The 23,723-nt window shown below is 38.3% G+C and overlaps 5 protein-coding genes across 7 annotated transcripts in view; all 5 read right to left on the bottom strand.

Moving 5' to 3' along the window:
* The window catches only part of LOC120470356 (amino acid transporter heavy chain SLC3A2), an 89,526-nt gene extending 85,649 nt beyond the window's left edge, over positions 1-3,877 (bottom strand). Inside the window, exons 1-4 of the mRNA XM_039659897.2 lie at positions 3,787-3,877; positions 3,296-3,418; positions 2,823-3,006; positions 2,464-2,651 (exon numbers count right to left, since the gene is read on the bottom strand). Coding sequence (XP_039515831.2) covers positions 2,464-2,651; positions 2,823-2,974 — 340 coding nt within the window. The 5' untranslated portion in view covers positions 2,975-3,006; positions 3,296-3,418; positions 3,787-3,877. The remainder of the gene's footprint in view (positions 1-2,463; positions 2,652-2,822; positions 3,007-3,295; positions 3,419-3,786) is intronic.
* Positions 3,878-5,158: 1,281 nt separating this feature from the next.
* On the bottom strand, positions 5,159-11,852 carry slc3a2a (solute carrier family 3 member 2a). Of its 2 annotated transcripts, none has more exons than XM_039659534.2 (9): positions 11,727-11,852; positions 10,598-10,835; positions 10,307-10,494; positions 8,807-8,980; positions 7,608-7,696; positions 6,478-6,608; positions 6,001-6,295; positions 5,852-5,914; positions 5,159-5,767 (listed from the first exon to the last, which is right to left on the bottom strand). In XM_039659534.2, the coding sequence occupies exons 2-9, from the start codon at positions 10,786-10,788 to the stop codon at positions 5,420-5,422; spliced, it is 1,479 nt and encodes a 492-aa protein (XP_039515468.2). In that variant the 5' UTR covers positions 10,789-10,835; positions 11,727-11,852; the 3' UTR covers positions 5,159-5,419. The 2 variants fall into 2 exon arrangements, with proteins under 2 accessions (XP_039515468.2, XP_039515469.2); XM_039659535.2 differs by having other exon boundaries at positions 10,598-10,832; positions 11,727-11,847.
* A 4,424-nt stretch (positions 11,853-16,276) lies between these two features.
* On the bottom strand, positions 16,277-17,539 carry LOC120469674 (zgc:103586). Its single transcript, XM_039658803.2, has 5 exons — positions 17,398-17,539; positions 16,977-17,087; positions 16,737-16,848; positions 16,595-16,652; positions 16,277-16,493 (listed from the first exon to the last, which is right to left on the bottom strand). The coding sequence occupies exons 1-5, from the start codon at positions 17,402-17,404 to the stop codon at positions 16,380-16,382; spliced, it is 402 nt and encodes a 133-aa protein (XP_039514737.1). The 5' UTR covers positions 17,405-17,539; the 3' UTR covers positions 16,277-16,379.
* LOC148998517 (transmembrane protein 272) lies at positions 17,460-21,020 on the bottom strand. Its single transcript, XM_039658802.2, has 4 exons — positions 20,769-21,020; positions 20,634-20,684; positions 18,951-19,142; positions 17,460-18,853 (listed from the first exon to the last, which is right to left on the bottom strand). Exons 1-4 carry the CDS (start codon positions 20,806-20,808, stop codon positions 18,651-18,653), a joined length of 486 nt encoding a protein of 161 aa, XP_039514736.2. The 5' UTR covers positions 20,809-21,020; the 3' UTR covers positions 17,460-18,650.
* A 126-nt stretch (positions 21,021-21,146) lies between these two features.
* Positions 21,147-23,478, bottom strand: LOC120469673 (transmembrane protein 272). 2 transcript variants are annotated; one of them, XM_089130708.1, is made up of 6 exons: positions 23,267-23,478; positions 23,104-23,185; positions 22,904-22,954; positions 22,519-22,731; positions 21,668-21,890; positions 21,147-21,204 (listed from the first exon to the last, which is right to left on the bottom strand). In XM_089130708.1, the coding sequence occupies exons 2-6, from the start codon at positions 23,144-23,146 to the stop codon at positions 21,153-21,155; spliced, it is 582 nt and encodes a 193-aa protein (XP_088986834.1). In that variant the 5' UTR covers positions 23,147-23,185; positions 23,267-23,478; the 3' UTR covers positions 21,147-21,152. The 2 variants fall into 2 exon arrangements, with proteins under 2 accessions (XP_088986834.1, XP_088986835.1); XM_089130709.1 differs by lacking the exon at positions 21,147-21,204 and having other exon boundaries at positions 21,216-21,890; positions 23,104-23,431.
* Between the last annotated feature and the right edge of the window lie 245 nt (positions 23,479-23,723).

Below are 23,723 nucleotides of genomic sequence, written 5' to 3'. Positions count from 1 at the left end.
GGCCGAAAACGAAAAAAAACGAAAGGGGTAACGCTGTCGTTTTTTTTTCGGGTCGAAATTTTGAATTTCGATATCTCAGCTCTGGAAGGGTCTAGAGCCTCCATTTTTGCACTCAGGTCAAAGTCTCACAGCCCTCTATCATAATCCAGAGTTTTGAGAAGATTGGAGAAACTTAATTTTTCACCCAAAAACGAAAAAAACGAAAGGGGTAACACTGTCGTTTTTTTTTTTTCGGGTCGAAATTTTGAATTTTGATATCTCAGCTCTAGAAGGGTCTAGATCATCAATTTTTGCACTCAGGTCAAAGTCTCACAGCCCTCTATCATAATCCAGAGTTTTGAGAAGATTGGAGAAACTTAATTTTTTGCCCGAAAACGAAAAAAAACCTAAGGGGTAACACTGTCGTTTTTTTTTTCGGGTCGAAATTTTGAATTTCGATATCTCAGCTCTGGAAGGGTCTAGAGCCTCCATTTTTGCACTCAGGTCAAAGTCTCACAGCCCTCTATCATAATCCAGAGTTTTGAGAAGATTGGAGAAACTTAATTTTTCGCCCAAAAACGAAAGGGGTAACACTGTGGTTTTTTTTTCGGGTCGAAATTTTGAATTTCGATATCTCAGCTCTGGAAGGGTCTAGAGCCTCCATTTTTGCACTCAGGTCAAAGTCTCACAGCCCTCTATCAGAATCCAGAGTTTTGAAAAGATTGGAGAAACTTAATTTTTCGCTCAATAAAAAAAAACGAAAGGGGTACCACTGTCGTTTTTTTTTCGGGCTGAATTTTTGAGTTTCTCTGATCTTCTTGAAACTCTGGATTCTGATAGAGGGCCATGGGACTTAGACCTGAGTGCAAAAATGGAGGCTCTACACCCTTCCAGAGCTGAGATATTGAGATCCCATGTAGCATTTTTGCCATTATAAATATCTCAATATCTCAGCTCTGGAAGGGTCTAGAGCCTCCATTTTTGCACTCAGGTCTAAGTCTCTTGGCCCTCTATCAGAATCCAGAGTTTCAAGAAGATTGGAGAAACTTATTTTTTCGCACCAAAAAAAAAACGACAGGGGTAACACTGTCGGGGGTTTTTTTTTTGGGTCGAAATTTTGAGTTTCTCTCAAAAAAATTTCTATCAGAAGTTTCTGATAGAGGGCCATGGGACTTAGACCTGAGTGCAAAAATGGAGGCTCTAGACCCTTTCAGAGCTGAGATATGGACATCCCATGTAGCATTTATGCCATTATAAAAATAGTGGGTTTGTGGACCGTGGAATTATGGGATGGCGCTTGGTACCACAGACTCAGGGGGCCCCCCTGAGTGCAGTAAAATAGTTTTTTATCATGACAGGAACTTTAATTAAAATGTCTATCAAAAACACTACCCGAATCCCCATTCAATCCCCGCGTCCAATTGCAGCATATTGAATGAACTGCGGAAAAACTTTAAAAAATATAGTGGGTTATTGGACAAATAGTGGGCTCGTGGGACGGGGGTGTAGCCCGGGAGTGGTCCTGGGACATTTGGTAAATATAGTGAATTATTGGACAAATAGTGGGTTCGTGGGACGGGGGCGTGGCCCGGGAGTGGGCGGGGGGTAGTCCCATGACATTTAACAAATATAGTGGGTTATTGGACAAATAGTGGGTTTGTGGGACGGGGGCGTGTCCGGGAACCGGTCAGTGGGGACGTTTCGAGGGTGGCTCCACCGAGGGGGCTTTTGCGGAACTGCCTCGGGGGTCCCGAAACTTCGGGCTCCTCCCGTCAGCCCCCCGGGGGGGGGGGGGGGGGGGGGGGGTCGAGGCGTGTTATAAAGTTATAATGTTCAATTTTTTGTTCTAAAAAATGACTCTAGACCATCAAATTTTATGTTTATTAACTTATTTCATGTTGCTACATTTTTGGGAAGTACACCTGTTTTGACTTGATGTCCATTGGAATGGACAAAAAAAAAATCACAATGAAAGCAATTATATAATTTTTTTTCATTTGTTTTAATTTATAGAAACCTCATGAGCTGGAAAAATGTACTCTTATTTTTTTCAGAAACTTGAAACATAATTCAGGTCTGAGGGGGTTAGTTGAAATTTTCTAAATTATATTGGATTAATATTTTGATCATTGCGCCCTCTTGTGGCCTCAGGAGAAATGTTTTTTTCACCCTAACTGAAATTATGCTTTTTATATTAGAATATAATTTAAATATTAGTAATATTTAAGTATAGCTACAGTTCAAATTTAGTTTTTCAGCCATTTTGACAGCCCTAATGTGTTGTTTGCGTTGCAATTCTATAATATACTGAAAAACAAGGCTGATCCAATAAACAAATAAAATCTAAACATCATAAGATAAAAACAAACAGAAAATATAATTATTTTTTTTATGCTGTGATTTCTCTAAGGATTTATAATTGTTATTCAAATAATACACATAGACGTGGGGGATGAAAAAAGAAGATATTTCCATTCATCTCACCTTTCAGTCCTTTGTCGGAGAAAGCGTTGAAATCAGATATCTGGTACAGAAGACCTTCGTTCCACCAGTTCATCTCAGGAATGGGTTTACAGCGTGGTGCCTGTACTATGATCACTATTGCTCCAGCTAACATGCCGACCCAGCCGAGCCAGAACAGAACCAGCAAAGCCCAACGAGTCCGAACCCACCTGGTGAAAATATGCAAATGTTAGTTAGATAGATAGATAGATAGAGATAGATAGATAGATAGATAGATAGATAGATAGATAGATAGATAGATAGATAGATAGATAGATAGATAGATAGATAGATAGATAGATAGATAGATAGATAGATAGATAGATAGATAGCGTACGTACCCAGCTGTACCAGCGATTTGGATTAACTCGTCTTTGGAGAGGCCATACTTCACTCCAGCGTTCTCCGGGACCGTGACCTTCACACAGCCGTTGTTTTCTCGGGTCATTAGCCGTTTTGCCTGATCCACCTCCTTCAGTTCTACGTCCCTCATTTCTTTTCTCTATGTTAGTTTATGTCAAAATACTGAATATAAACATACAAAGCAAAAACTATTAGTTACTACAAATTCATTACATTTCAGGCAAGAAATGGTTACCATACTGTGAACTGCGTTTATTCACTATAGGCAGCCATAAAAGTTTAATAATGAACAGACCATAAAATTATTTTTAACAATACAAAGCAACATAGAGTGACTGTAAATCAAGTATAGTTATAATAACGGCAGCTGCATAACTTCTGTAGTACATTATAGCTTTGATAACAGAATAAAACTATAATAATCAAATAAATAATACAAAAACAAAAATACCTGAATTGCTCAGTTAGAAATCTGTGTAGAGTTCAGGCGAGTCGTCCTCAGGGTTGTCGGACAGAACACACTGGTTTGGAGGTCAGTTCACTTTTATGAAGACGACTTCACCTGTTCCCGCCCCTAAAAGCCAACAAGTACACACAACACATGAGTGACGATACAGAACCGAATTAACCACAGAAAATACAAGCAACTTAATAAAACTACGTGTTTAAATGAGGGCTTGAGACGAAGAACCATACGAGTCCATTTTTTCAAATTTTGAATAACAACGTTTTTTTTTTTTTTGGACTCTGAATATTATATTAATATATATTATTATATTATTCAGAACCGAATAAATCACAGAAAATACAAGCAACTTAAAAAAAACGTGTTTAAATGTCACGTGTTACTTTTGTATGCACAAACAACGACTTTTTATCTCGTTTTGGTCGGGCAGTGTAAGCAAACCTATTCACACAAACACTTGCTTTTAATGCACTTACCCCCAAGACAGAACCTGACAGAGCTGTTTTTTCTATTACAGGAATATGTAAACGTTCTCAGAGTTCCCTCAGTTTAAGATGAACAATAGCAGCTGAGGGGAAGAGGAAGAGTCTGAGGAGTGCGGTTTGTTTTCTCAGCTCTGTACGGGGTCCTGAGGTTCACAGATGCGCTGCTGGGGCTTGGGTGGACCTTCCTAAGCCTGTCTGATCCTGATCTCCAGAACCCGCTTTTAAACACACACACATATTCACACACACACTCACGCTACAACCAGATGGAGTTGCTCTGTTTTTATCTCAAGCGTGTTTATTGTTTCTGTTAGGCTTTGAGGAGTCGGTGTGTTGTTGTAAAAGACAGAATTGTGCTTCATTCCAATGTAGGTCACTAGTTTTCTTTAAAGTATTGTAATAACTTTTTTGGGGAGATATAAATTGTAGGCCTATGCATGAACATAACAGTTATGGTAAAGTTTAGTTAATTTACCTGGAACATGCTGAAAACAAGAAAACACGTTGTCAAGAAACACAAAGTATATGAAATAGACAAAGTATACTATCAGATGTTTTACTATTATTCTGTAGGCTTATCTTTATCCGTTAAGTATTATAAAAAAAGAAATAATAATAATATTGTTTTGGTTTTTACAAGACATGTAGGGGGGTGACAGGTAAGGGGTTAAAAGATAGATAGTAGATAGATATAAACCATGTTCTATTTTTTTCTGGGATTTTTTGATGAATAAAATGTTTAAGAATAATTTATTTAAAATACAAAGTTCTGTCATGAAACTCTAGATGGCGCAGGTCCTCAGGCCACAGCTGATTGGTCTGAAAAAAAAACTTTTTCTTTTAAATCTTACAATTCAATCATATGAATTGTAGTGTACTTTGGTGTTTAAATATGGAAATATGCATGGAAGATTTTGCTGTTAACTTTGTATATTGTATCTACAAAGTAAAGTCTTGTTTTAATAATCAATATAATTTAAATATCTGGTCAACACATCAAACACAGAATGTTCCCCTAACGTTCCCGAATGGTCCCATGAGGTTATTTTTTTTGGGGAACCAAACAAGAACGTTAAAGGAACGTTCCATGTAGGTTATTTTTAGGTTCCATTTTTATAACGTAAGGAGAACGTTACAGGAACCATAAGGGAAACCAAAACCTAACGTTCCCGGAATGTTCCCAGAACCTAAATTTGTTTGCTGGGAAGATATTTCTATCCATATTTCCTGCTTTATGATTAAAATGAGGAATTATGGTCTGCTACAACAAATAAGTAAATAAATTCAAGACTGAACAACTTTCTTTTGATATACTGTAAGCATTAACCACACCAGTGCAGTAAAGTAGACAGTTTCACACAAAAACAGTAGCCATTTTTTGTTTTTATTATATCAGGGGTTTTAGATCTACATGTCTCTGTATGGAGACCATCCTCTATTCTACAACAACTGTGACAATTGGCTTTTCATTGCTTCAAAATTAGTGCCTCTAAAATCATTCCTATAACATCAATAAAATCTTTTCTACTCGCCTTTCCAAACATGTGCACAGTGCTGACTCTGATCTAAAACATTAAGGACTGTCTGTGTGTGTGTGTGTGTGTGTGTGTGTGTGTGTGTGTTTCTAACCAGCATAAGGATAAGACAACAGAACAGCCTGTTTGGGCCCAAGCTCCAGCTTCTCTACTGACACCTTGCGATCCACGGCTAGATTCTCAGCATCTGTGGTTGCGCGGACCCGAGCTTGAGCCGGCAGGTCACTATTGCTCAGAGTCATGGTGACTGAGTCGTTTCCCCAGTTTAAGGCGACCAGGAAGCGCTCGCTCTGATCCCAAAGGCGGAGAAATGCTAATGAAGTGGCTGAACTGTGGAGACTGACATATTCTCCGTGGAGAAGCGATCGCTCTTTTCCTTTCAGATCACTGAGCGCTTTGAAGAAGCCACGCAATGTGGTGTGCTCTTCCTGTACAGCCTGAGTCAGAGGAACAACAGTGTGTGTTTTTAAAATGTGCATTTGCTACAGCGATATGAACAGAAACGTGAAATAATGCGATACCTTTGCCGTTACATTGGCATCTTCTGCTTTACTTTCCAAGTCCCACATTGCTTGAATCTTCTCCTGTATGGGTTTAATTATGTCAACGTCATGAATAAAGTAAAGGTTTATAGACATCTTGCTTGATTTTTATTGCATGCTCCACTCACCCCTGCCTTGAGTCCGATCTCGTCTCCAGCGCTGAACACAGGAGTGCCGGGCAGTGTGAACAGCAGTGTGTGAAAGAGCCTCATTGGCGCCGCTGGAGATCCCAGAGACCGACTCAGACTCCAGCCCAGACTCGTCTGCAGGTGACCAGAGTACAGCTTCTGTATCGCCTGTGCCTGTCTCACGCCGGACCCAGCCGGAGCAGCCAGTTCAGTCAGGAGCAGGTCAACACCTGAGCGGTTCAGCAGGAGAGAGACGTCCTCCACAGAGAGACCGGTGACTGATCCCATCAGAGCTCTGACAGTGAGCAGGAGACAGAGAGAGAGGTTTGAGTAAGGGGAAACGCAGTACTCTGGAAATTCTGGAAGTTTTCTATTCACTCGCTGTGAGCCGCAGTACCCCATTCTGTCCACCAGGTGTCTCTGTTTAACTAGTTCTATTTCCCCAACAGAGTTCTGACCCCATATTGGTTCACATACGTTTTTTTGGTGCCGTCAGTTTGGTTGAATATGTCTTGAATAGACGGCCAGGCTTCGGTGTTTGCGATGTCGTTCAGATGAGACAAGATGATGCCATCCACCCCCTTACTGAGCCAGTATACGCATGCTTCCTACAATGAAGCCATAGAATGAATGGATCAAATAAATGAGTACTGAATTACACTTTCTTAGTTTCCATTTACACTGCCGTTCAAAAGTTTGGGGTCAGGAGTTTCATCTGCATTTTTGATTTATTTGATCAAAAATACCGTAAAAACAGTAATATTGTGATATAGTATTTCAAATTTAAAAACAAAACAAAACTGCTGTCTGTTTTTATAGATTTTCTTCATGTAATTCCAAATTCCCGTTTACACCTGGTGTTAAAATCATCTCTTTTGTCCACTGTTCAAAGGGCTTTAAACGATTACAGGCGATGAATAAGGGTCTTATCAAGCGAAACGATCGCTCATTTAATAAATAAATAACAAAGTGCTTTGTTCTGATGTGCGTTCGTGACTCTTCTGTTCGAACTCAATCATCAAAATGAACAAATCTTTTCCAGAGTCAACTCGTTCATTTCGTTCGTTGAATGAACCAAATGACACGAAAAAAGATTCGTTCATTTTGATAAACGAGTTTGAACAGGAGAGTCACGAACGCGCATCACAGAACAGAGCAAGGCGACCATTTGCACTTTGTTATTTATTTATTAAATGAGCGATCGTTTCGCTTGATTCATCGTCTGGAATCGTTTAAAGCCCTTTGAGCAGTTTGCACTGAAACTGTCATTTGGACCTTGAACCGTTTGGTTCCCATTGAAGTCCATTATATGGAGAAAAATGCTGGAATGTTTTCATCAAAAACCTTAATTTCTTTTCGACTGAAGAAAGAAAGACATGGACATCTTGGATGACATGGGGGTGAGTAAATTATCAGCAAAAGTTTTTTTTTTTTTAAGTGAACTACTCCTTTAACTTGAATATGATTTAAAGTGACCCCAGACTTTTGAACGGTAGTAAACTGCTATGCTGATATTTTCCTTCCCTGCTTAGTCTCTTTATACATCTCAAAATCTTGTTGGCTTTTCTCTCATCAGTAAATCTCCCCTCTTCCTTATCAGCACTTACTTTGAGTCGCTCAGCAACAGTAGCAGCATTGTTGAACCAGGCTGAAACCCCTTCATAATTGGGTGTCAGATCCAGCACTATGGAGATTCCTGAGAGGGAGAGAGGAAAACAAGGAGAGGGGGGGGGGTTGAGTTAACAAACCAGGAGGCTGTTAAATGACCTTTCCTGAGTTTATCCTTCCTGACAAAACCAAAAGCCTAATGTTTGCATTGTATGATGCCTTTATTTTCAGGAAATACACACAGTGATGTTCCTGCTAAATCCACACAACGGTGTTTGATTTACTGTCAGTGTGAAGACTCTAAAAATGGTACAATATCTATCCATAAACTGCCAGGGGAACATACAGATAGTTTGTGAGGTGATTAAGTTCTGTATATATCTATATATTTTTAATATAAGGAACTAGTTAAAATAATGACGCTAATTGTATGAAAAAAAATTTTATGCCGCATAGGTTAAACTGGCAGTTTCAGACAGCCTTCCCCTAACACAGAGCCGCAGGATCTTAAAGGGATAGTTCACTTTGAAATTAATTTTTGATATGTTTTAGCTTACCTCAAGGGCATCCAAGATGTAGGTGTCTTTGTTTCCGCAGTATTTTCAATTTTGATATTTTTACGTCAAACCGTTCTTGTCTGTCAGTCATATAATGGAGGTCTATGGTCACCACCTCAAAGAGCATGCACAGAGAAGTCCAAATTAAACATGATTTAATGACTCGTAAATGTAAGTACACATTGATGGCCTAAGACACGAAACGAGCGGTTTGTGTGAGAAAACGAACAGTATTTATATAGTTTTTACCTCTTGTTACCACCCGCGTCCTCAGATCACTTGGACGTGGCTGTGATTACAAGAGGTAAAAACGATTTAAATACTGTTCGTTTTCTCACACAAACCGCTCGTTTCGTGTCTTAGGCCATCAATGTGTACTTACATTTACGAGTCATTAAATCATGTTTAATTTGGACTTCTCTGTGCATGCTCTTTGAGGTGGTGACCATAGACCTCCATTATATGAGTGATAGATACGATCTTGGATGCCCTTGAGGTAAGCTAAAACATATCAAAAATTAAATTCAAAGTGAACTATCCCTTTAATGATAAGGTCTTTTCCATTGATTTATTTTGTGATTTCAAAAAAGATCAATATGTGACGACGAGGCTGATATTTTATTTCGAACGAGTGAGGTCACCTTTTCTATGTGCTCGTTCCATCAGAGAAGTCAGCTCGCTTATAGAGCCAATTTCAGGGTTAATGGCAGTCAGTTCCAGTGTGCTTGGCTGGTCTGCTTGCACAGTGTGTATCGGACCCAGAACAAGCCCCTTGACCTTCATCTGGGTCAGATAGTCCAGCTTCTCCTCCACTCCTACAGACAGAATGAGTTAAAAAGAAGAAGAGGAAGTGAATGAGAGATCATCATCATCATCAGATAAGCTGCTTCCTTTAACTCCAGCCACAGAACGGTCTTTCAATTATTAATCTGCTTTGATTGATTAATCACAGTACTGAGCACAGCTGAAGATATCAGGGTTTAAGGTCACTGTACTTGATTATCTTAATTTAGTCTACGGTGCGTGTGACAATTACAAACTCAGCCAAAGTTGTGTTTAGAGAGGGCAGGATCTTGCGCAGATCAGCACATGCTTCCTCACACGAGGGAGTCACAAGACATCAGCATCAGCAAATCTGCTATTTTTTCTACCCCAGTTTCACAGACTATCTTAAAGGAGAAGTTCACTTTTAAAAAAAACTTTTGCTGATAATTTACTCACCCCCATGTCATCCAAGATGTCCATGTCTTTCTTTCGTCAGTCGAAAAGAAATTAAGGTTTTTGATGAAAACATTAAAGGATTTTTCTCCATATAATGGACTTCAGTGGGAACCAAACGGTTCAAGGTCCAAAAGACAGTTTCAGTGCAGCTTCAAAGGGCTTTAAACGATTCCAGACGATGAATAAGAGTCTAAGTTTTATAAGCACACATGCTCGTATTGCTCTGTTCTGTGATGAGTGTTCGTGACTCTCCTGTTCAAACTCGTTCATCAAAATGAACGAATCTTTTTTCGAGTCATGACTCAAGGGGTCAGAGATAAGACACTTATTCATCATCTGGTGTCGTTTAAAACCCTTTGAAGCTGCACTGAAACTCTCATTTGGACCTTGAACCGTTTGGTTCAAGTCCATTATATGGAAAAAATCCTGGAATGTTTTCATCAAAAACCTTAATTTCTTTTCGACTGAAGAAAGAAAGACATGGACATCTTGGATGACATGGGGGTGAGAAAATAATCAGCATTTTTTTTTTAAAGTGAACTACTCCTTTAAGCTAGTCCCCAACCACATGCATGTTTGAGCTGTTTTATTTGCACAACATTCTCTCCAGTAATGTTTCTTCTAAGGCACATTTGTAAAATCTACATAACTAAGGCCTAATCCTGGTTTAATCTAAACCCTGTTTATGAAACCAGACCGTTGTGTTTTATCTTAGCAAAGAGCCAAAATACTGGGAATTTAATGTACTTGATGTCTGATTTGTTTATTAAAAATGATTACAGATCATTATTCAAGTATTATTTATCAAGAGCGTATGAAGTTGAGAGATGATGGCAAGATGTGTTCTCATTTTTTCAATGATTAACACAAATAGTAAACAATTTGCAAATGACTCAAGTATTAAATGGAGACATTCTCACCTTTCAGTCCATTGTCTGAGAAAGCGTTGACGTCAGATATCTGGTACAGAAGACCTTCGTTCCACCAGTTCATCTCAGGAATGGGTTTACAGCGTGGAGCCTGTACTATGATCACTATTGCTCCAGCTAACATGCCGACCCAGCCGAGCCAGAACAGAACCAGCAAAGCCCAACGAGTCCGAACCCACCTGGTGAAAATATGACAATGATAGATAGATAGATAGATAGATAGATAGATAGATAGATAGATAGATAGATAGATAGATAGATAGATAGATAGATAGATCATACCCAGTTGTACCAGCGACTTTCATTAACTCCTCTTTGGAGAGGCCCGTAAATTTGACTTCTGTGTCCTCAGGCACTTTGACCTTTACAGAGCCATTTTTTTCCGTGCCTGTCAGAGTTTCTCCGGTCATCGGCAGTTTTTCCTGATCCATCTCGTTCAGTTCTACATCCTTCATGTCGTCTTCTTTATTCATTTTTGATGGTGATTTCGGAGCGGCCCGTTTAACACTCTGTGGAACTACTTATGAAATCACAGAGAGAAAAAATAAATGACATTATATTTCACATTTATTTAAGAATCTGACCCTTTTGCCTTTATTATTGTTTCATCATTTATAATTGACTCATTAGGGTAAATTATTTTTCACTATCATCAATACTTTCAGGAAAAGTACAGCTTTTTCTCCCAGTCTTCTGTAAAACTTACTAACATCAACCTACAACACAGGCAAAAAGGATATTGTACTGCCTGCCACTGCCAGTAATGAACAATAGTGCCAGCTACACAGAAAATATGTATCCCCTAAGGACACAGATTTTTTTTTTTTTTGGTCTTTGAGTTATTGACTTTACAAAATGTGCATTAAAAATGACCAAAAACTTTTAGATGTACAATGATATATTTTTTATTGAATTTACGTATTTCCTAATCTAAAATGTACCCACAATGGAGTCTTAAAACTCAAAAGCATGTGACCTAACATTTGCTAACGTCTCTTTCACTTCCTTTTTGCCAAAAGTGTCAAGCACATGGCTAATATTTTAATTTTATTGGCTGAAGGGGAGGTCAATGGTTAATACTAACCTGTAATTATTATTATTATTCTTTTGTTAATGTTTAATATTTTTGTTTTCTTTTAAATGCAATTTTCTCTGTGTAAATCATAAGTGACGATACATAGAAAGTAAAAGGAAAATGATTACCCAATATAACTCCTAAAAGACTAACTCAAAACAAACAAACACATAAATGTCTTACTAAAATCAACAACAAAAAAGAAAGATTTTGAAGGCGTTTCAAATTTGTTTGCAGCATTCCATATTAGGCTACTTTACATAATTATGTTTTTATAAAAGTAGTCTATGTTAACACAGAGTAGTCTTAATGAATGAATAAATGAAGGAGACATACCTGCAAAAAGAAGACGCTTCCGTTTCAAGCAGGACTCGCGCCGTTAAACTCTACAGAGCCCAGATCTGATGCTCAATGCCGTTTATATAGTGGCGACTCCACTTGCATCTGCCCATTCGCTATTGAAGGAGGAACTCCAGTAACTTGGAAACAGATAAGACTACAATAGTCGTCTGCGACGACATCAAAACTACACTTTTTAATGTACTTTACTGAATTTGCATAGGCTTACTGCTCGAGAAGTTACAATACAATCACGACGGTAATACAATCATAGATCCTTAAAGAGCCACCTTAAATATTCCCTCCTGACCGAGCGCATCATTGAGCCTGAGTTCACGTGAGTGGACTGGAATTCATCATGAAAAAACATCCCCATGAGAACCACTACATCTCTCTCTGATGAAACAGAAAATAGTTGAGGAGTACAAGCACTAAAAAAAATCATAGTAATCAAAAAGCGCTTACTCACAACATTCTGGCAGTCTTCTTAAAGGAGTAGTTCACTTTTTAAAAAAAACTTTTGCTGATAATTTACTCACCCCCATGTGATCCAAGATGTCCATGTCATTCTTTCTTCAGTCGAAAAGAAATGAAGGTTTTTGATGAAAACATTCCAGGATTTTTTTTCCATATAATGGACTTCAGTGGGAACCAAACGGTTCAAGGTCCAAAAGACAGTTTCAGTGCAAACTGCAAACTGTTCAAAGGGCTTTAAACGACACCAGACGACGAATAAGGGTCTTATCTAGCGAAACGATCGCTCATTTAAAAAAACAAAACAAAGTTTAAGTTTTATAAGCTCAAATTGTCGCCTTGCTCTGTTCTGTGATGCATGTTTGTGATTCTCCTGTTCGAACCGGTTCGAACTCGTTTATCAGTCAATTAGTTCATTTCGTTCGTTGAATGAACCAAATGACAGAAAAAAGATTTGTTCGTTTCAATAAACAAGTTCAAACAGGAGAGTCACGAACGGGCATCACAGAACAGAGCGACCATTTGAGATTATAAAACTTAAACTTAGTTGTTGTTTTTTTAATGAGGGATCGTTTCACTTGATAAGACCCTTATTCATCATCTGGAATCGTTTAAAGCCCTTTGAACAGTTTACAGTTTGCACTGAAACTGTCTTTTGGACCTTGAACCGTTTGGTTGCCAGTAAAGTCCATTATATGGAGAAAAATCCTGGAATGTTTTCACCAAAAACCTTAATTTGTTTTCGACTGAAGAAATAATGACATGGAGGTCTTGGATGACATGGGGGTGAGTAAATTATCAGCAAAAGTTTTTTTTTTTTAAAGCGAACTACTCCTTTAAGACTACCCTGAATAGCCATAAAGTGCAGTGTTTAAACTGTATTTATAGCACAATCATGTCATAAAACATTGGGTTGAGCTTTCTGTAACAAAGATCCTGCACACAAAGGCTGGATAATTTGATCAAGATAATGTCTGTTGATAAGAGATCTATCAAAGCAAGTTTCCCTCAAGTAAAACATTAGAAAGAAAATTGCTTATCCTGATTGCCTTTGATGAGTTGTTTCATATATGAAAATGAAGGCTAAAACACATGTTTCATTTTATGTCTGTTTTTCTTTTCTTTTCCAGAAAAAGTACATGCCTATATGCCTGCTTGCTTTACAATGGAAGGACGGAACAACACAAGTGAGGGATTTTATAATGACACATGGCATACTTTCCACACTTGTTGTTGGCTCGACCAGCATTGTGCAATGTGCAGTCAGTAACTTACTTTATCTCATGACTGTAGTTGTCATGATTCCTTCCAATAGCAATCTCATCACAATGAACATTGTACTTCCAACTCTACTGTGCTTCCCTCTTTATTTTGAACTTTTATGGGGTTGTTCAGCAAATAAATACTCGGAAAAATTCGCTCTCCTGCCAATGTTCACTTTCCCTCTCAGCCTACCAAGAGAACAATGTGCGAGTGTTTTTCCCATGTGACAGAACAGTATGTTGGCCCCTTCTGCCTCACAGTGAGGAGAATTTCAAACAGTCCCTGGGCGGCAGGGTCACAGGGATTACCAATAATTCTCTCTGTGCTGGGACACTGTCTTTTCCAAACTCAGCTTTAAAGCATCCTGTAGTGTTCTAATCTAATCAGCCTGAGATTGTCCATAAATTCCTATAGATTTGTGCTTGCAAAGTTCATAATTACACTGTTCAGAAGTTTGAGGTCAGTTATATTTTTTATGTTTTTGAAAGAAGTCTCTCATGCTTACCAAAACGGCATTTATGTGATCAAAAATACAGTAATATTGTAATATTATTACAATTTAAAAGAAGATATATTTTCAATTTAAATATATTAAAAGCTGAGTTTTCAGGATGATTACTCCAGTCATTTCGGTTCAAATTGTGAGGCCACCAAGCCCCATTCACGTGGGATGAAGTGACATGATCCCATTTATTTTCAATGAGGGCTGGCAACTTCCATTAGAAGCCGATAGAATGTCAAGCAGTGCGAGTCAGGTGACAAAAATGTTACTTTATGCAAATGAGCAGCGACAGGGACCCCTAGAATAGTCCCCACCTTTCGCCCTGCTAGTGATAGCTAGGGTTGGGTATCGAGAATCGAGTATCGATTGGAACCGGGACTAACTTTTAGTTTTTCCCGGAATCGTTCAAAAGTTAAAATTTAGATTCCTAGTTTCGATATTCAGTCTGCCGAGCGGAAGAAGAAACCGCTGAACACCACCAGTGAAGAAGAGTCTACCGGAAGTGTTGGCATAACCGCGCGAGTCGAACATGAGTACCGTACGTCGGCGGTCCAAAGTGTGGCTTCACTTTTCTAAAAATGACAAAATCTCGGCAAAATGCTAAATTTGTGACAAAAGGAGTATTTTTACAGAAGGAGTATTTCCTTCAGAAAGGATTATTTCCTTCAGAAAGGCCGTTGGTTAACAAGGTTAGCTAAACTTTTTTGACCCTGCCTCTTAAAAGAATCGGAATCGAGAATCGTTAGGAACTGGAATCGAAACAAGGAATCGCAATCGGAATCAGAATCATTCAAATTCAAACGATACCCAACCCTAGTGATAGCCCTGCTCTCACAAAACAAAAACAGCAGACAGAGTGGATGAAATTGCAAATTCACTCTCTGACAGTAGGTGGCGCTTATCGAACAATAGCGAAATAGCATTTCCTTAGTTACCGCTGTACTTTAGAGCATAGAATGTAGGTCAACCAACAGACATCCATCTAAGGCGACCATTTGAATTCTCTGTAGTAGAGAGTGACATGGGAGTGTATTTTCAAACCTCGCCCATCCCACTCCCCCCCAAAAAAAAAAAAAAAATCCTGTCCCATCCCAATCCCACGAAAAAACATCCAATCCCATCCCAATCCCGGAAGAATGACTCCGATTCCCTCCCACTCCCGTCCCATGTTGTGTTTTTTAGACCGGAATCTGTCAGTTACAGTAAAACTGTAAAACTGGGTTGTTTGGATGACACGCGCACTCTCTCGCTCGCTTTCCCTCTCTGCCGTGTGCGCGCGCTAGGCGATTTGAAGCACAATCTCTGTCTCGCGTGCACGCTCGCTCAAGATTCCGGGGGAATTTAACTAATTTGCGGCATAACTACTCAATCACGAGTGGCTCAACAGGTAGATATATTGAGCTGGTAAGTCCTGCCCCTTCCGCTAACCCCGCTGGACCTCTAGGTTAAAAAATCTTCAATGCAAGTGAATTAGAGAAAATAATTATTTTCTAATCCCGTTTGAATTTTGCAATGAATGTGAACATAATGTTGTCTGTGAATTTTTAATATAATTTTTCGTGTAAAGAATGCTACAATTTAGCGGGTAGAATTTTCATACGGTTAGACTTTGTGTGAGAGCAGTTTGTGGACTACAACTCTTTCGACGCGTTTGATATACGTCACCCCCACTAGCACACGGATCCCGCTAAACATGCCTTTGGTGCACTTCACCGCCTTCAACACACAGGCATCTCGATCTAATTCCTTAGATTATCGCACCGTGATTTGTGGAGGGAAAATGTGTTATGCGGTGACGTCACATATTCGACGTGTAGTCTTTCTCGTTGTCTATTCCACAACTGCTAGCCAAAGAATCATACAATATACTGACAAACTCGTTACATGAGAAATTATATAAAAAATTCAAAGACAACATATGTTCACATTCATGGCACAATTCAAACGGGATCAGAAAATAATTATTTCTCTCATTCACTTGCATTGACGCTTTTCAGTCTAGACGAGGTCCACTTGGAGTTTTACGGATGGGCGGGACTTACCAGCTCTATAGAAAAACTCATCTTCCAGGCGTTTGACTGACCAGGTTGAAACTTCAACGTGAGAAATCGGGGGTGTGGCATGTGAAACCAATCAACTGCGGGTGTATTACGGACAATTTGCATGAGAGTTGGCAGCTATGTATATCACAGCCACCAACTGGAACTGGTACGGTACTGGTTGTGCAGTGCTCTCTAGTGTTGTGCCTGAAATTACATTCAACAGCAGACTAGGGTTAGCTAATGAAAAAACTGTTCAAGAACAGATAGTACATTCACATTTTAATTATCTACAGTTCCTAAATTCAGATCAAAAAGGAAACAGTTTACAAATCTAAAAAGGCCACATAAATTAATTTTAGGACAGTGCATTCAGGTCTTTTGCAGGTGAGCCGGGGTGAATGCCAAAGGCAAGAGCTCTCTTAGACTGGTCTTCTTATAGGTCCCGTCTGGCTTAGTGAGGTAAACGTCCCATTCAGTACCAAACTAACACAACACATGATTGGAGAGAATGATAAAATAAAATTAAGAGAGAAAGGCCATGATGTTCAAAAGTAATGACTGATAAAATATGAGCACACCCATACCTCCATTAATACCTGTCGACATGCACCACATGGTCCTACAAAACTATCTTTGATATCACTGTTGGTCAGATGGAAAAAAGGAAAATAAAATTTCTGTGTGATTCAAAAGGCTACATTTCAGTATGTGGAATATATGACATACCATGTGACAGCTATGGCTGTAAATCTTCGGTATCCTTCAGCGACCGCTCTCTGGATCGCAGTTCTCTCCGCACACACGGTCAAACCATAGGAGGCATTCTCGACATTACAGCCTAAAACAAATAATAGAGGTCCAGATCACTCGAACAGCATTATATCATAAAGAGCTGAATATATGCAAGTTAAAATGTGGTTGAATCGGTTTGCTTCAAAACAAACATGAACAAGTGCATCTGGTTACCTGTGATAATGGCGCCCCCTGTCGTCAAAATGGCAGCGCCGACTGGAAACCCACTGTACGGACAGTAAGCCATTTCCCTTGCTTGCAAGCATTTAGCCACTAGTTCCGCAACTTAACCAGAACCGTACCCATAACAAAACAACAAAACGGGACAAAACAAAACCGCATGAAAACACATTTATTTACATAAATATAATGTACCTTACCACAAATGCATTAAGTACGAGGGATGCATTGCAAAACAGGTTTCGGGTTACTTACACATGCAAAACATACCAACTCTGTAACGTTCAGTAAATGCAAAGCCGCGTTAAATGGGTGTAACGTTACATATGAAAAGCGCTATTTAAATGCCCAATTCATTCTAAAAATGTGTGTTATTTTACATGCAGGCTATTTTTGGATTAAATGTTTTACCTACCAGCCATAACAACCGTCTCGCTGGACTTGAGTATAATTGACAGCGCGTTTTTTTTGTTTTAAAAAAATATATATATACATATATATATATAAAGAGGTTTTGTGAACAATTGTTGTTGACTTGCCAAGAATAATGATATTTCTGGGACGGGTGCTGTGACAGGACAACTGATGTTGATGATGCACGTGTTGTGGGCGGGGCAGACAACTCTAACAACCTATCAAAGACCTCCTTGCTAACAACCCTCCCATGAATTATTCAATCAGGTAACACTTTATTTCTATGGTCCACTTGACTTTACATTCTGAATTTATTTTTTTGCTCCCCCAACAGACGCGAGTAACTTTGCTACTACATGTACATGTCTATTCTACTTACAGTAGGGTTAATATATATAATTGATGACTTTTATTGTTTTTAATTTGTGTATTTTGATAGTTACATTTTAAGTGTCTATACTTTCATGTAAAAAGAATGTAACGAAGTTAAAATGCTAAAAAAAAAAGAGAGACGGAAGCAGAGCAAGACATGGGTACCATAGATGTATAAAAGTCTGTGCCTTGATTGCTTAAAGGGATAGTTCACCCAAAAACGAAAATTCTGTCATTAATTACTCATCCTCATGTCGTTCCAAAACGATTGTTTTATATGAAACAGATTGAATTAAAGGCTTTTATTAACATATAAACATTCATCAACTCATAAACGGAAGCTAAAGCATGTTCGGTTCACATGCGAGAACCAATGAGATTCATTCTTCTGTTACGCATCACGTCTGAGCTTCAGCAAGAGGTTCAGCTTGTTTATGTTCGCTGATCAATGTTTATACGTGAATAAAAGCCTAAATTAAATCTCTTCATAGATTTATCATAAGCAATCATGTCTCTTCAGAAAAAAGTGTAGCTTACTAAACTGCTCAACTCATATGGATTAGTTTTATGATCTCTTTGTGAACTTTTTTGAAGTGTCAAAGTGTCAGTTGTGGATGTCAATGAAGGGACAGAAATCTCTCTAAATTCATCAAAAAGATCTGTATTTGTGTTCTGAAAATGGACGAAAGTCTTGCAGGTTTGAGGATGAGTAAATGAGAACTGAATAAAAATTTATGGGTGAACTGTCGCTTTAATTTGCAACACTCAAGCAATGTTTAATTATTAAATAAAAACGTATATTAATAAAACAACCACTATAAGAAAATCTTGTAACAAATGATTAAGATATATTAATAACCTATACAGGCCTGCATCTAAATTTTAACATGCCGTTCTATCAGTGCAGACAACATTAGTGTAGTTGTACAAAATGGTGTACAAACAAAAGACAAACAGTATGGACACACAGAGAAAGCATATATTGTTGAACCAAAATGCAAACAGATACAGGGTTCTATGACAGTGGTTTCCAGTCCTGGTGGAGTCATTGTTGGGAGGATATATGGAGTAAATCCAGTAGGTACCTGAAAGAACAACATGCGACCATCATTTACTTTAGTTTCACTATTATTTATATTTAAAATACTTACTGGACTGTCAATAACTATCTCTTTCCCTCACCAGCGATAAACCAGCACACAATGAATACACAGAGCATCAAGCTGAATGCAGCGCAGAAGCGAGCCAGCGGACAGTCATCCAAAGTGTTCCTCAGGTACACGAGCAACAGCGCAAACAGACCAGTCGCCCCGATCACGGCCATATAGAGGGGGAGCTTTGGTTGAACAGGGCACTCGTGAAAATGGATTGTTCCTAGAAACATTAATCCAAACAGCCATATGACAGTGCAATTAAACTTAACATACAATTCTTCATTAAAGGTGCATTGCGCAAGTCTCTGAGTTTTTGCAGAACTATGCCCCCTCTGGCGAGAAGCGAAACTGCAACCAGAGGTGTAACCTCACGGACCACGTGCACACGCACGCTTGCACAAGCTGTTCATAACCATAGGAGCATCAGCCGCACAATTCTTTTGTTACAGTCATAATGTCTTCAGAGGTAATAAAGTTATAAATCTGCAAGTCATTTTAAATATATGAAGGAAAGGCGTTTGCGTAAATTACACACTTATGTGTGAGGGGAAAACGGGGGTAGTAGAAAACTTCGTTTTTTGTTTCCATCTATCTCCATGTTGAACTGTTTTGTGTTTACTGTATCCCTTATGATTGTATTATTATGGAAACACGTTCATGAACAATATAAGCTATTACTTTGTATAGGATCCTGTTTGAGCCCTAGAGCCGACCGGAGATCTCTCCATTTGTTGAAAGCCTTCCCGATGTTGACTCTCGTCTTAGTCCAATGCCTGGCACTAGACCAGTGTTGTAGTCGAGACCACCTCATTCGAGTCCGAGTCGACACCGAGACCAGAGAGAGTCGAGTCCGAGTCAAGACCGAGACCAGTGAGGGTTGATTACCTAATTTACTTTTATTTACTTAGAGAAATCCTTTTTTTTATTTTACTGAATTTACTTAAAAATATGATCAGTTTAGGGTAAAAAGGCCACATAGTAGGTGGTGTTAAAAGTAATTTTATTACAATTTGTCATGCGCAGTTGCGCACTAGAAAATCACCAATCACTGGGCTTGTCAATCAATTTAAAGAAATATTTTATTCACATACATTAATAATCATGAAAAATATTTTGAATTGAACTCGAGTGGACTCGGGAATAATTCCGAGTCCTAAAAAAAAAAATGTTCGAGTACGAGTCAATTCCGAGTCCAAATGGACACGAGTCCATGACGAGACCAAGACCATTAAAATATGGTCTCGAGACCGAGTCTCGAGTACTACAACACTGCACTAGACAATAGTTTTTTTTTTATTTTGTCTTACGTGGAGTTTGTGTTGGGGTCTGGAATGTCTTCTACTTTTGTCGAAAGTTGATTAAAGTTTTGTCGCTCGAGTTGTCTTCGCTGATACGAATGGCAGCAAATACACAAACCTGCCAGACATAGTCAGGTGAGCGTGAACGCACATGACGTCACGCCCAGTCTCAAATTCTGTCCCGAATCCCTCGCAGTGATCAGAGAAGGGCTCATTCAGCCCATCAGGCAATTGTTTAGGCATGTATGGGTTACAAAAACTGGTATTTTTAACATGAAATGTTGCGCAATGCACCTTTAAAATCAAGCATTTACAGCATTCCCGATTGTGATTTTACAATGGATTGTTGAGGAGGTTAAACTAACTTCTTCTTAACAATATATTTTATGTTGTAAATAAAAACTGCTCTTTACCTAATCCAGTAGCTGTTATTAAAATCATCCATGCAATCATGTTAATCATCACTGGAAAACAAACAAATAATTATATTTCTTTAAATAAAAAAATTAGTTATTGAAAAAAACATATAGCTTTCTTGATATTCTTACCAATGAAAGATTTTCTGGCAGCTCTCTCGGTAGTCTCCATCTTTAACGATTTCTTAAACAGCCCATAGAAATGTGAATTATCTCTTATTGATTTTCCTCAGGCTGTCTGACCCCCAGAACGAGCTTCATCATGAAGACTTGATGTGAACGGGACTGAACGAGCTGCTCTGAGTCAACCGGTATGTTTTCACAGTTCTGTGGTCTCCAGACTTGCAAAGTATTTTTGAAACACTTCCTTTGGTGAAATGTTGAGAAACTGTTTTAGCCAACCCAAACTGAAAGATAAAAACCACCTATTTTTGTGCGCGTGTTGACAAAATCTGAGTGTTTTGAGTAAATTATCATATATATTTTATTCAGTAATTCTGTACAGTATCTTCAAGTCTAGGTCTTCATTTTGAAGTAGATGGAAATAAAGTATACATACAGATAATGTCTAAAAAAAAAAAAAAGGTGCTTTTCTGTGCTCTGAACTAGAAAACAGGATATATACAGTAATGCCACAATCATGGGTTTTAGTTTTTGAGAACATATTGATAAAATTGATTTGATTGATTTGAATAAAGCATCTGCCAAATGTAAAAATAGTAGGCCCTAACACTTTACAATAAGGTTCATTATTTACCATTAGTTAACATGAACTAAAAATTAACAATACCTCTAAAGCATTTAATAATCTTAGTTAATATTAATTTCATATAATTTCAATATTAAATTCAAAATTTGTACATGAACTAACATGAACAAACAAAGAACAGCTGAAGTTTTATGAACTAACATTAACAAAGATTAATAAATAAAAGTATTGATCATTGTTAGTTAAAAAAACATTAACTAATGTGAACTAATGAACCTGTTACCACAAAACCATAGGCTAATACTTTCCAAAGAAGTCTTACGCTTGTTGCTGAGAGTTTGAAGCCGATGACTGCGGTCTTTGGCAAGTATTTTGTACACAGATATAAAACACTGAAAACCCAATACAAAGCAACAGGACAGCCAGACAGCCGTAGCAGACTGTGTTCAACCAGAATGCAAAGAGGTACAGAGTTTTGTTGCAGTAGTTCGGTTCATGTGTTGGGTCATAACTGGGACGATGAACAGAGTATATCCAGACACTCCCTGCAATACACAGAGAAAACATTTCTAGTTGAGCTACATATTTCATTTGATATCTGTGAAATTTTAACAGCAATGGCAATTTTCTATTTTCTCCCAATATCTTCTTATTTAAGTTAAATAAGCGAAAAATGTGTGGCCGCTATACTTTATATTCGCCAGATTTTTGTGACAACTCCAGGTCGAACGTCCACATTTTTGTATTCCCCCGAAACACTCACAAGTTGTGTTTGAAATCGCTCCCTATATCCCCATTCACTATTCCCTAAATTAGTCCACTAATATCGTTCACTTGAAGGAGTGAATGCAAACGAGTGACTGAATTCAGACACTGGGAGCGAAGGAAGAGCTGCTGCTTTTGCATAGTTTATGCTTGCTGTTTAATTGAAACCTAACAAACTGGCAGCTTCAGTAGTAATGAAAAGATTTATCTTGAACTCTGTCATCTGTCCCTTTAACTCTGCAGCTCCACATTCCTCAACCTGTCATCACAACAGCTTACAGCTTTAACTTTTATTTCTCCAGAGAAAGTTTGAGCCTTTCACGTACATTTCTCATTTGTTCTTTCTAAAAATAAATATCTGCACCCCTCCTTCTATGATTCCCATTTGCCAAATCCACAACCACTCACCTGCGATGAACCAGCAGAAAACAAACAGGTAGAGGATGAAGCTGACGGAGATGACCAGCAGAGACAATAGCAGCAATTCAAAGGTGTCTTTTGCGAGCAGACCGTAGAACAAGCCTAGGCTCACTATCAGCACAAGCAAAACAAATACACCAAATACTATAAGGTAGACTGGGATGTGAGGCTGGACAGGACAGTCTCTCAGAAAGTAGGCCCCTAAAAAGAAAATTCAAACAAAAAGTGCATCAGTCTTTGGAGAAGAGCAGTGTGTAACGTACAACAAAACATGTGAATGTTTCTGTCAATTACACTAGAATCATACGTCCACATTATTTGTTTACAATGTAAGAGATAACAGTGAATAATGAGGTAAAAATACATGATTTACCTATTCCAATTGCTGCAATTAAAACCCCCAGTACAACAATAGTCAGTATCACTGAAAAATGAAAAGATTACTCAGACAAGAATATGTTTCACAGTTTGCCAAGTACAGTGAAACCAGGACATTTGGAAAACACACACACATGCTTAACATAGATTTTTTTAAAGTAACATTCTTAAAATGATTGTTAATACGATTCTTACCTAAAAGTGATGTCAAAAATGGTGATGGCTTTGAATTTTCCATCCTCAGAATATCATTGTTGATGACTATGCACAATGACTGCTTTAAGTTTAGAAAGAAGTCAAATAAGACATTGCAGAGTACATAGGACTAGTAAGATTTAGTCATCGTTAAAAGTCTCACAGAAAAGCTTCCTCTTGCGTCGGTTAAAACAGCCTACATGTGTAGTAGAGTTCACAAAAAAGTTCTTCTGTTGTCCGTCTTATTGACAGTAATTTCCAATATTTCCTAACTGACCCGCCATGTGCAACCTAGAGCCGCCGTGGTGGCCACCTTTCTGAAGTGCTCATTTAAATGCAAAGGAAATTTTTCATTACTCACCAAAACGATTTCAATCAATGGATTATATGCAGTTTACTATAAAAACAGCACCTCGAGACAATCTTTCCTAAAACCAGCAACGGAAATAACAATACTACAGCGCAAAAGTTTGGGGCTCAGTAATATTTTTTCACATTCTTTTACTAGAAAGAATGCGTTAAATTGATCATAAGTGACAAAGCCTTATGAAACAAATAGGTCTATTAAAAATCGTACTAAACATTTGAACGGAAGTGTTTTTTTCCCCATCGTGACAATT

This window comes from Pimephales promelas, chromosome 1, assembly GCF_988280905.1.
Source record: "Pimephales promelas chromosome 1, fPimPro1.hap1.1, whole genome shotgun sequence".
NCBI classification, from domain to species: Eukaryota; Metazoa; Chordata; class Actinopteri; order Cypriniformes; family Leuciscidae; genus Pimephales; species Pimephales promelas.
The sequence above is the reverse complement of the archived record's forward strand: the minus strand, read 5'-3'. Positions and strand labels throughout refer to the sequence as shown.

Coding starts and splice junctions, on each gene's coding strand:
- slc3a2a (XM_039659534.2), bottom strand. CDS start 10,788: ATGAATAAAGAAGACGACATGAAGGATGTAGAACTGAACGAGATGGAT. Junction 8,981..10,306: donor CTCAGACAATGGACTGAAAG/GTGAGAATGTCT, acceptor TTCTGTCTGTAG/GAGTGGAGGAGAAGCTGGAC. Junction 6,296..6,477: donor ACTGACGGCACCAAAAAAAC/GTATGTGAACCA, acceptor GCTCACTGTCAG/AGCTCTGATGGGATCAGTCA.
- LOC120469674 (XM_039658803.2), bottom strand. Junction 16,849..16,976: donor AGGGGGCGCCATTATCACAG/GTAACCAGATGC, acceptor TATTTGTTTTAG/GCTGTAATGTCGAGAATGCC. Junction 16,653..16,736: donor ACAGCCATAGCTGTCACATG/GTATGTCATATA, acceptor TCTGACCAACAG/TGATATCAAAGATAGTTTTG.
- LOC148998517 (XM_039658802.2), bottom strand. CDS start 20,808: ATGGAGACTACCGAGAGAGCTGCCAGAAAATCTTTCATTG. Junction 19,143..20,633: donor AATAACAGCTACTGGATTAG/GTAAAGAGCAGT, acceptor TAATGTTTCTAG/GAACAATCCATTTTCACGAG. Junction 18,854..18,950: donor TGTGTGCTGGTTTATCGCTG/GTGAGGGAAAGA, acceptor TTGTTCTTTCAG/GTACCTACTGGATTTACTCC.
- LOC120469673 (XM_089130708.1), bottom strand. CDS start 23,146: ATGGAAAATTCAAAGCCATCACCATTTTTGACATCACTTTTAG. Junction 22,955..23,103: donor ATTTTTGACATCACTTTTAG/GTAAGAATCGTA, acceptor TTCATTTTTCAG/TGATACTGACTATTGTTGTA. Junction 22,732..22,903: donor AATTGCAGCAATTGGAATAG/GTAAATCATGTA, acceptor TTTTCTTTTTAG/GGGCCTACTTTCTGAGAGAC.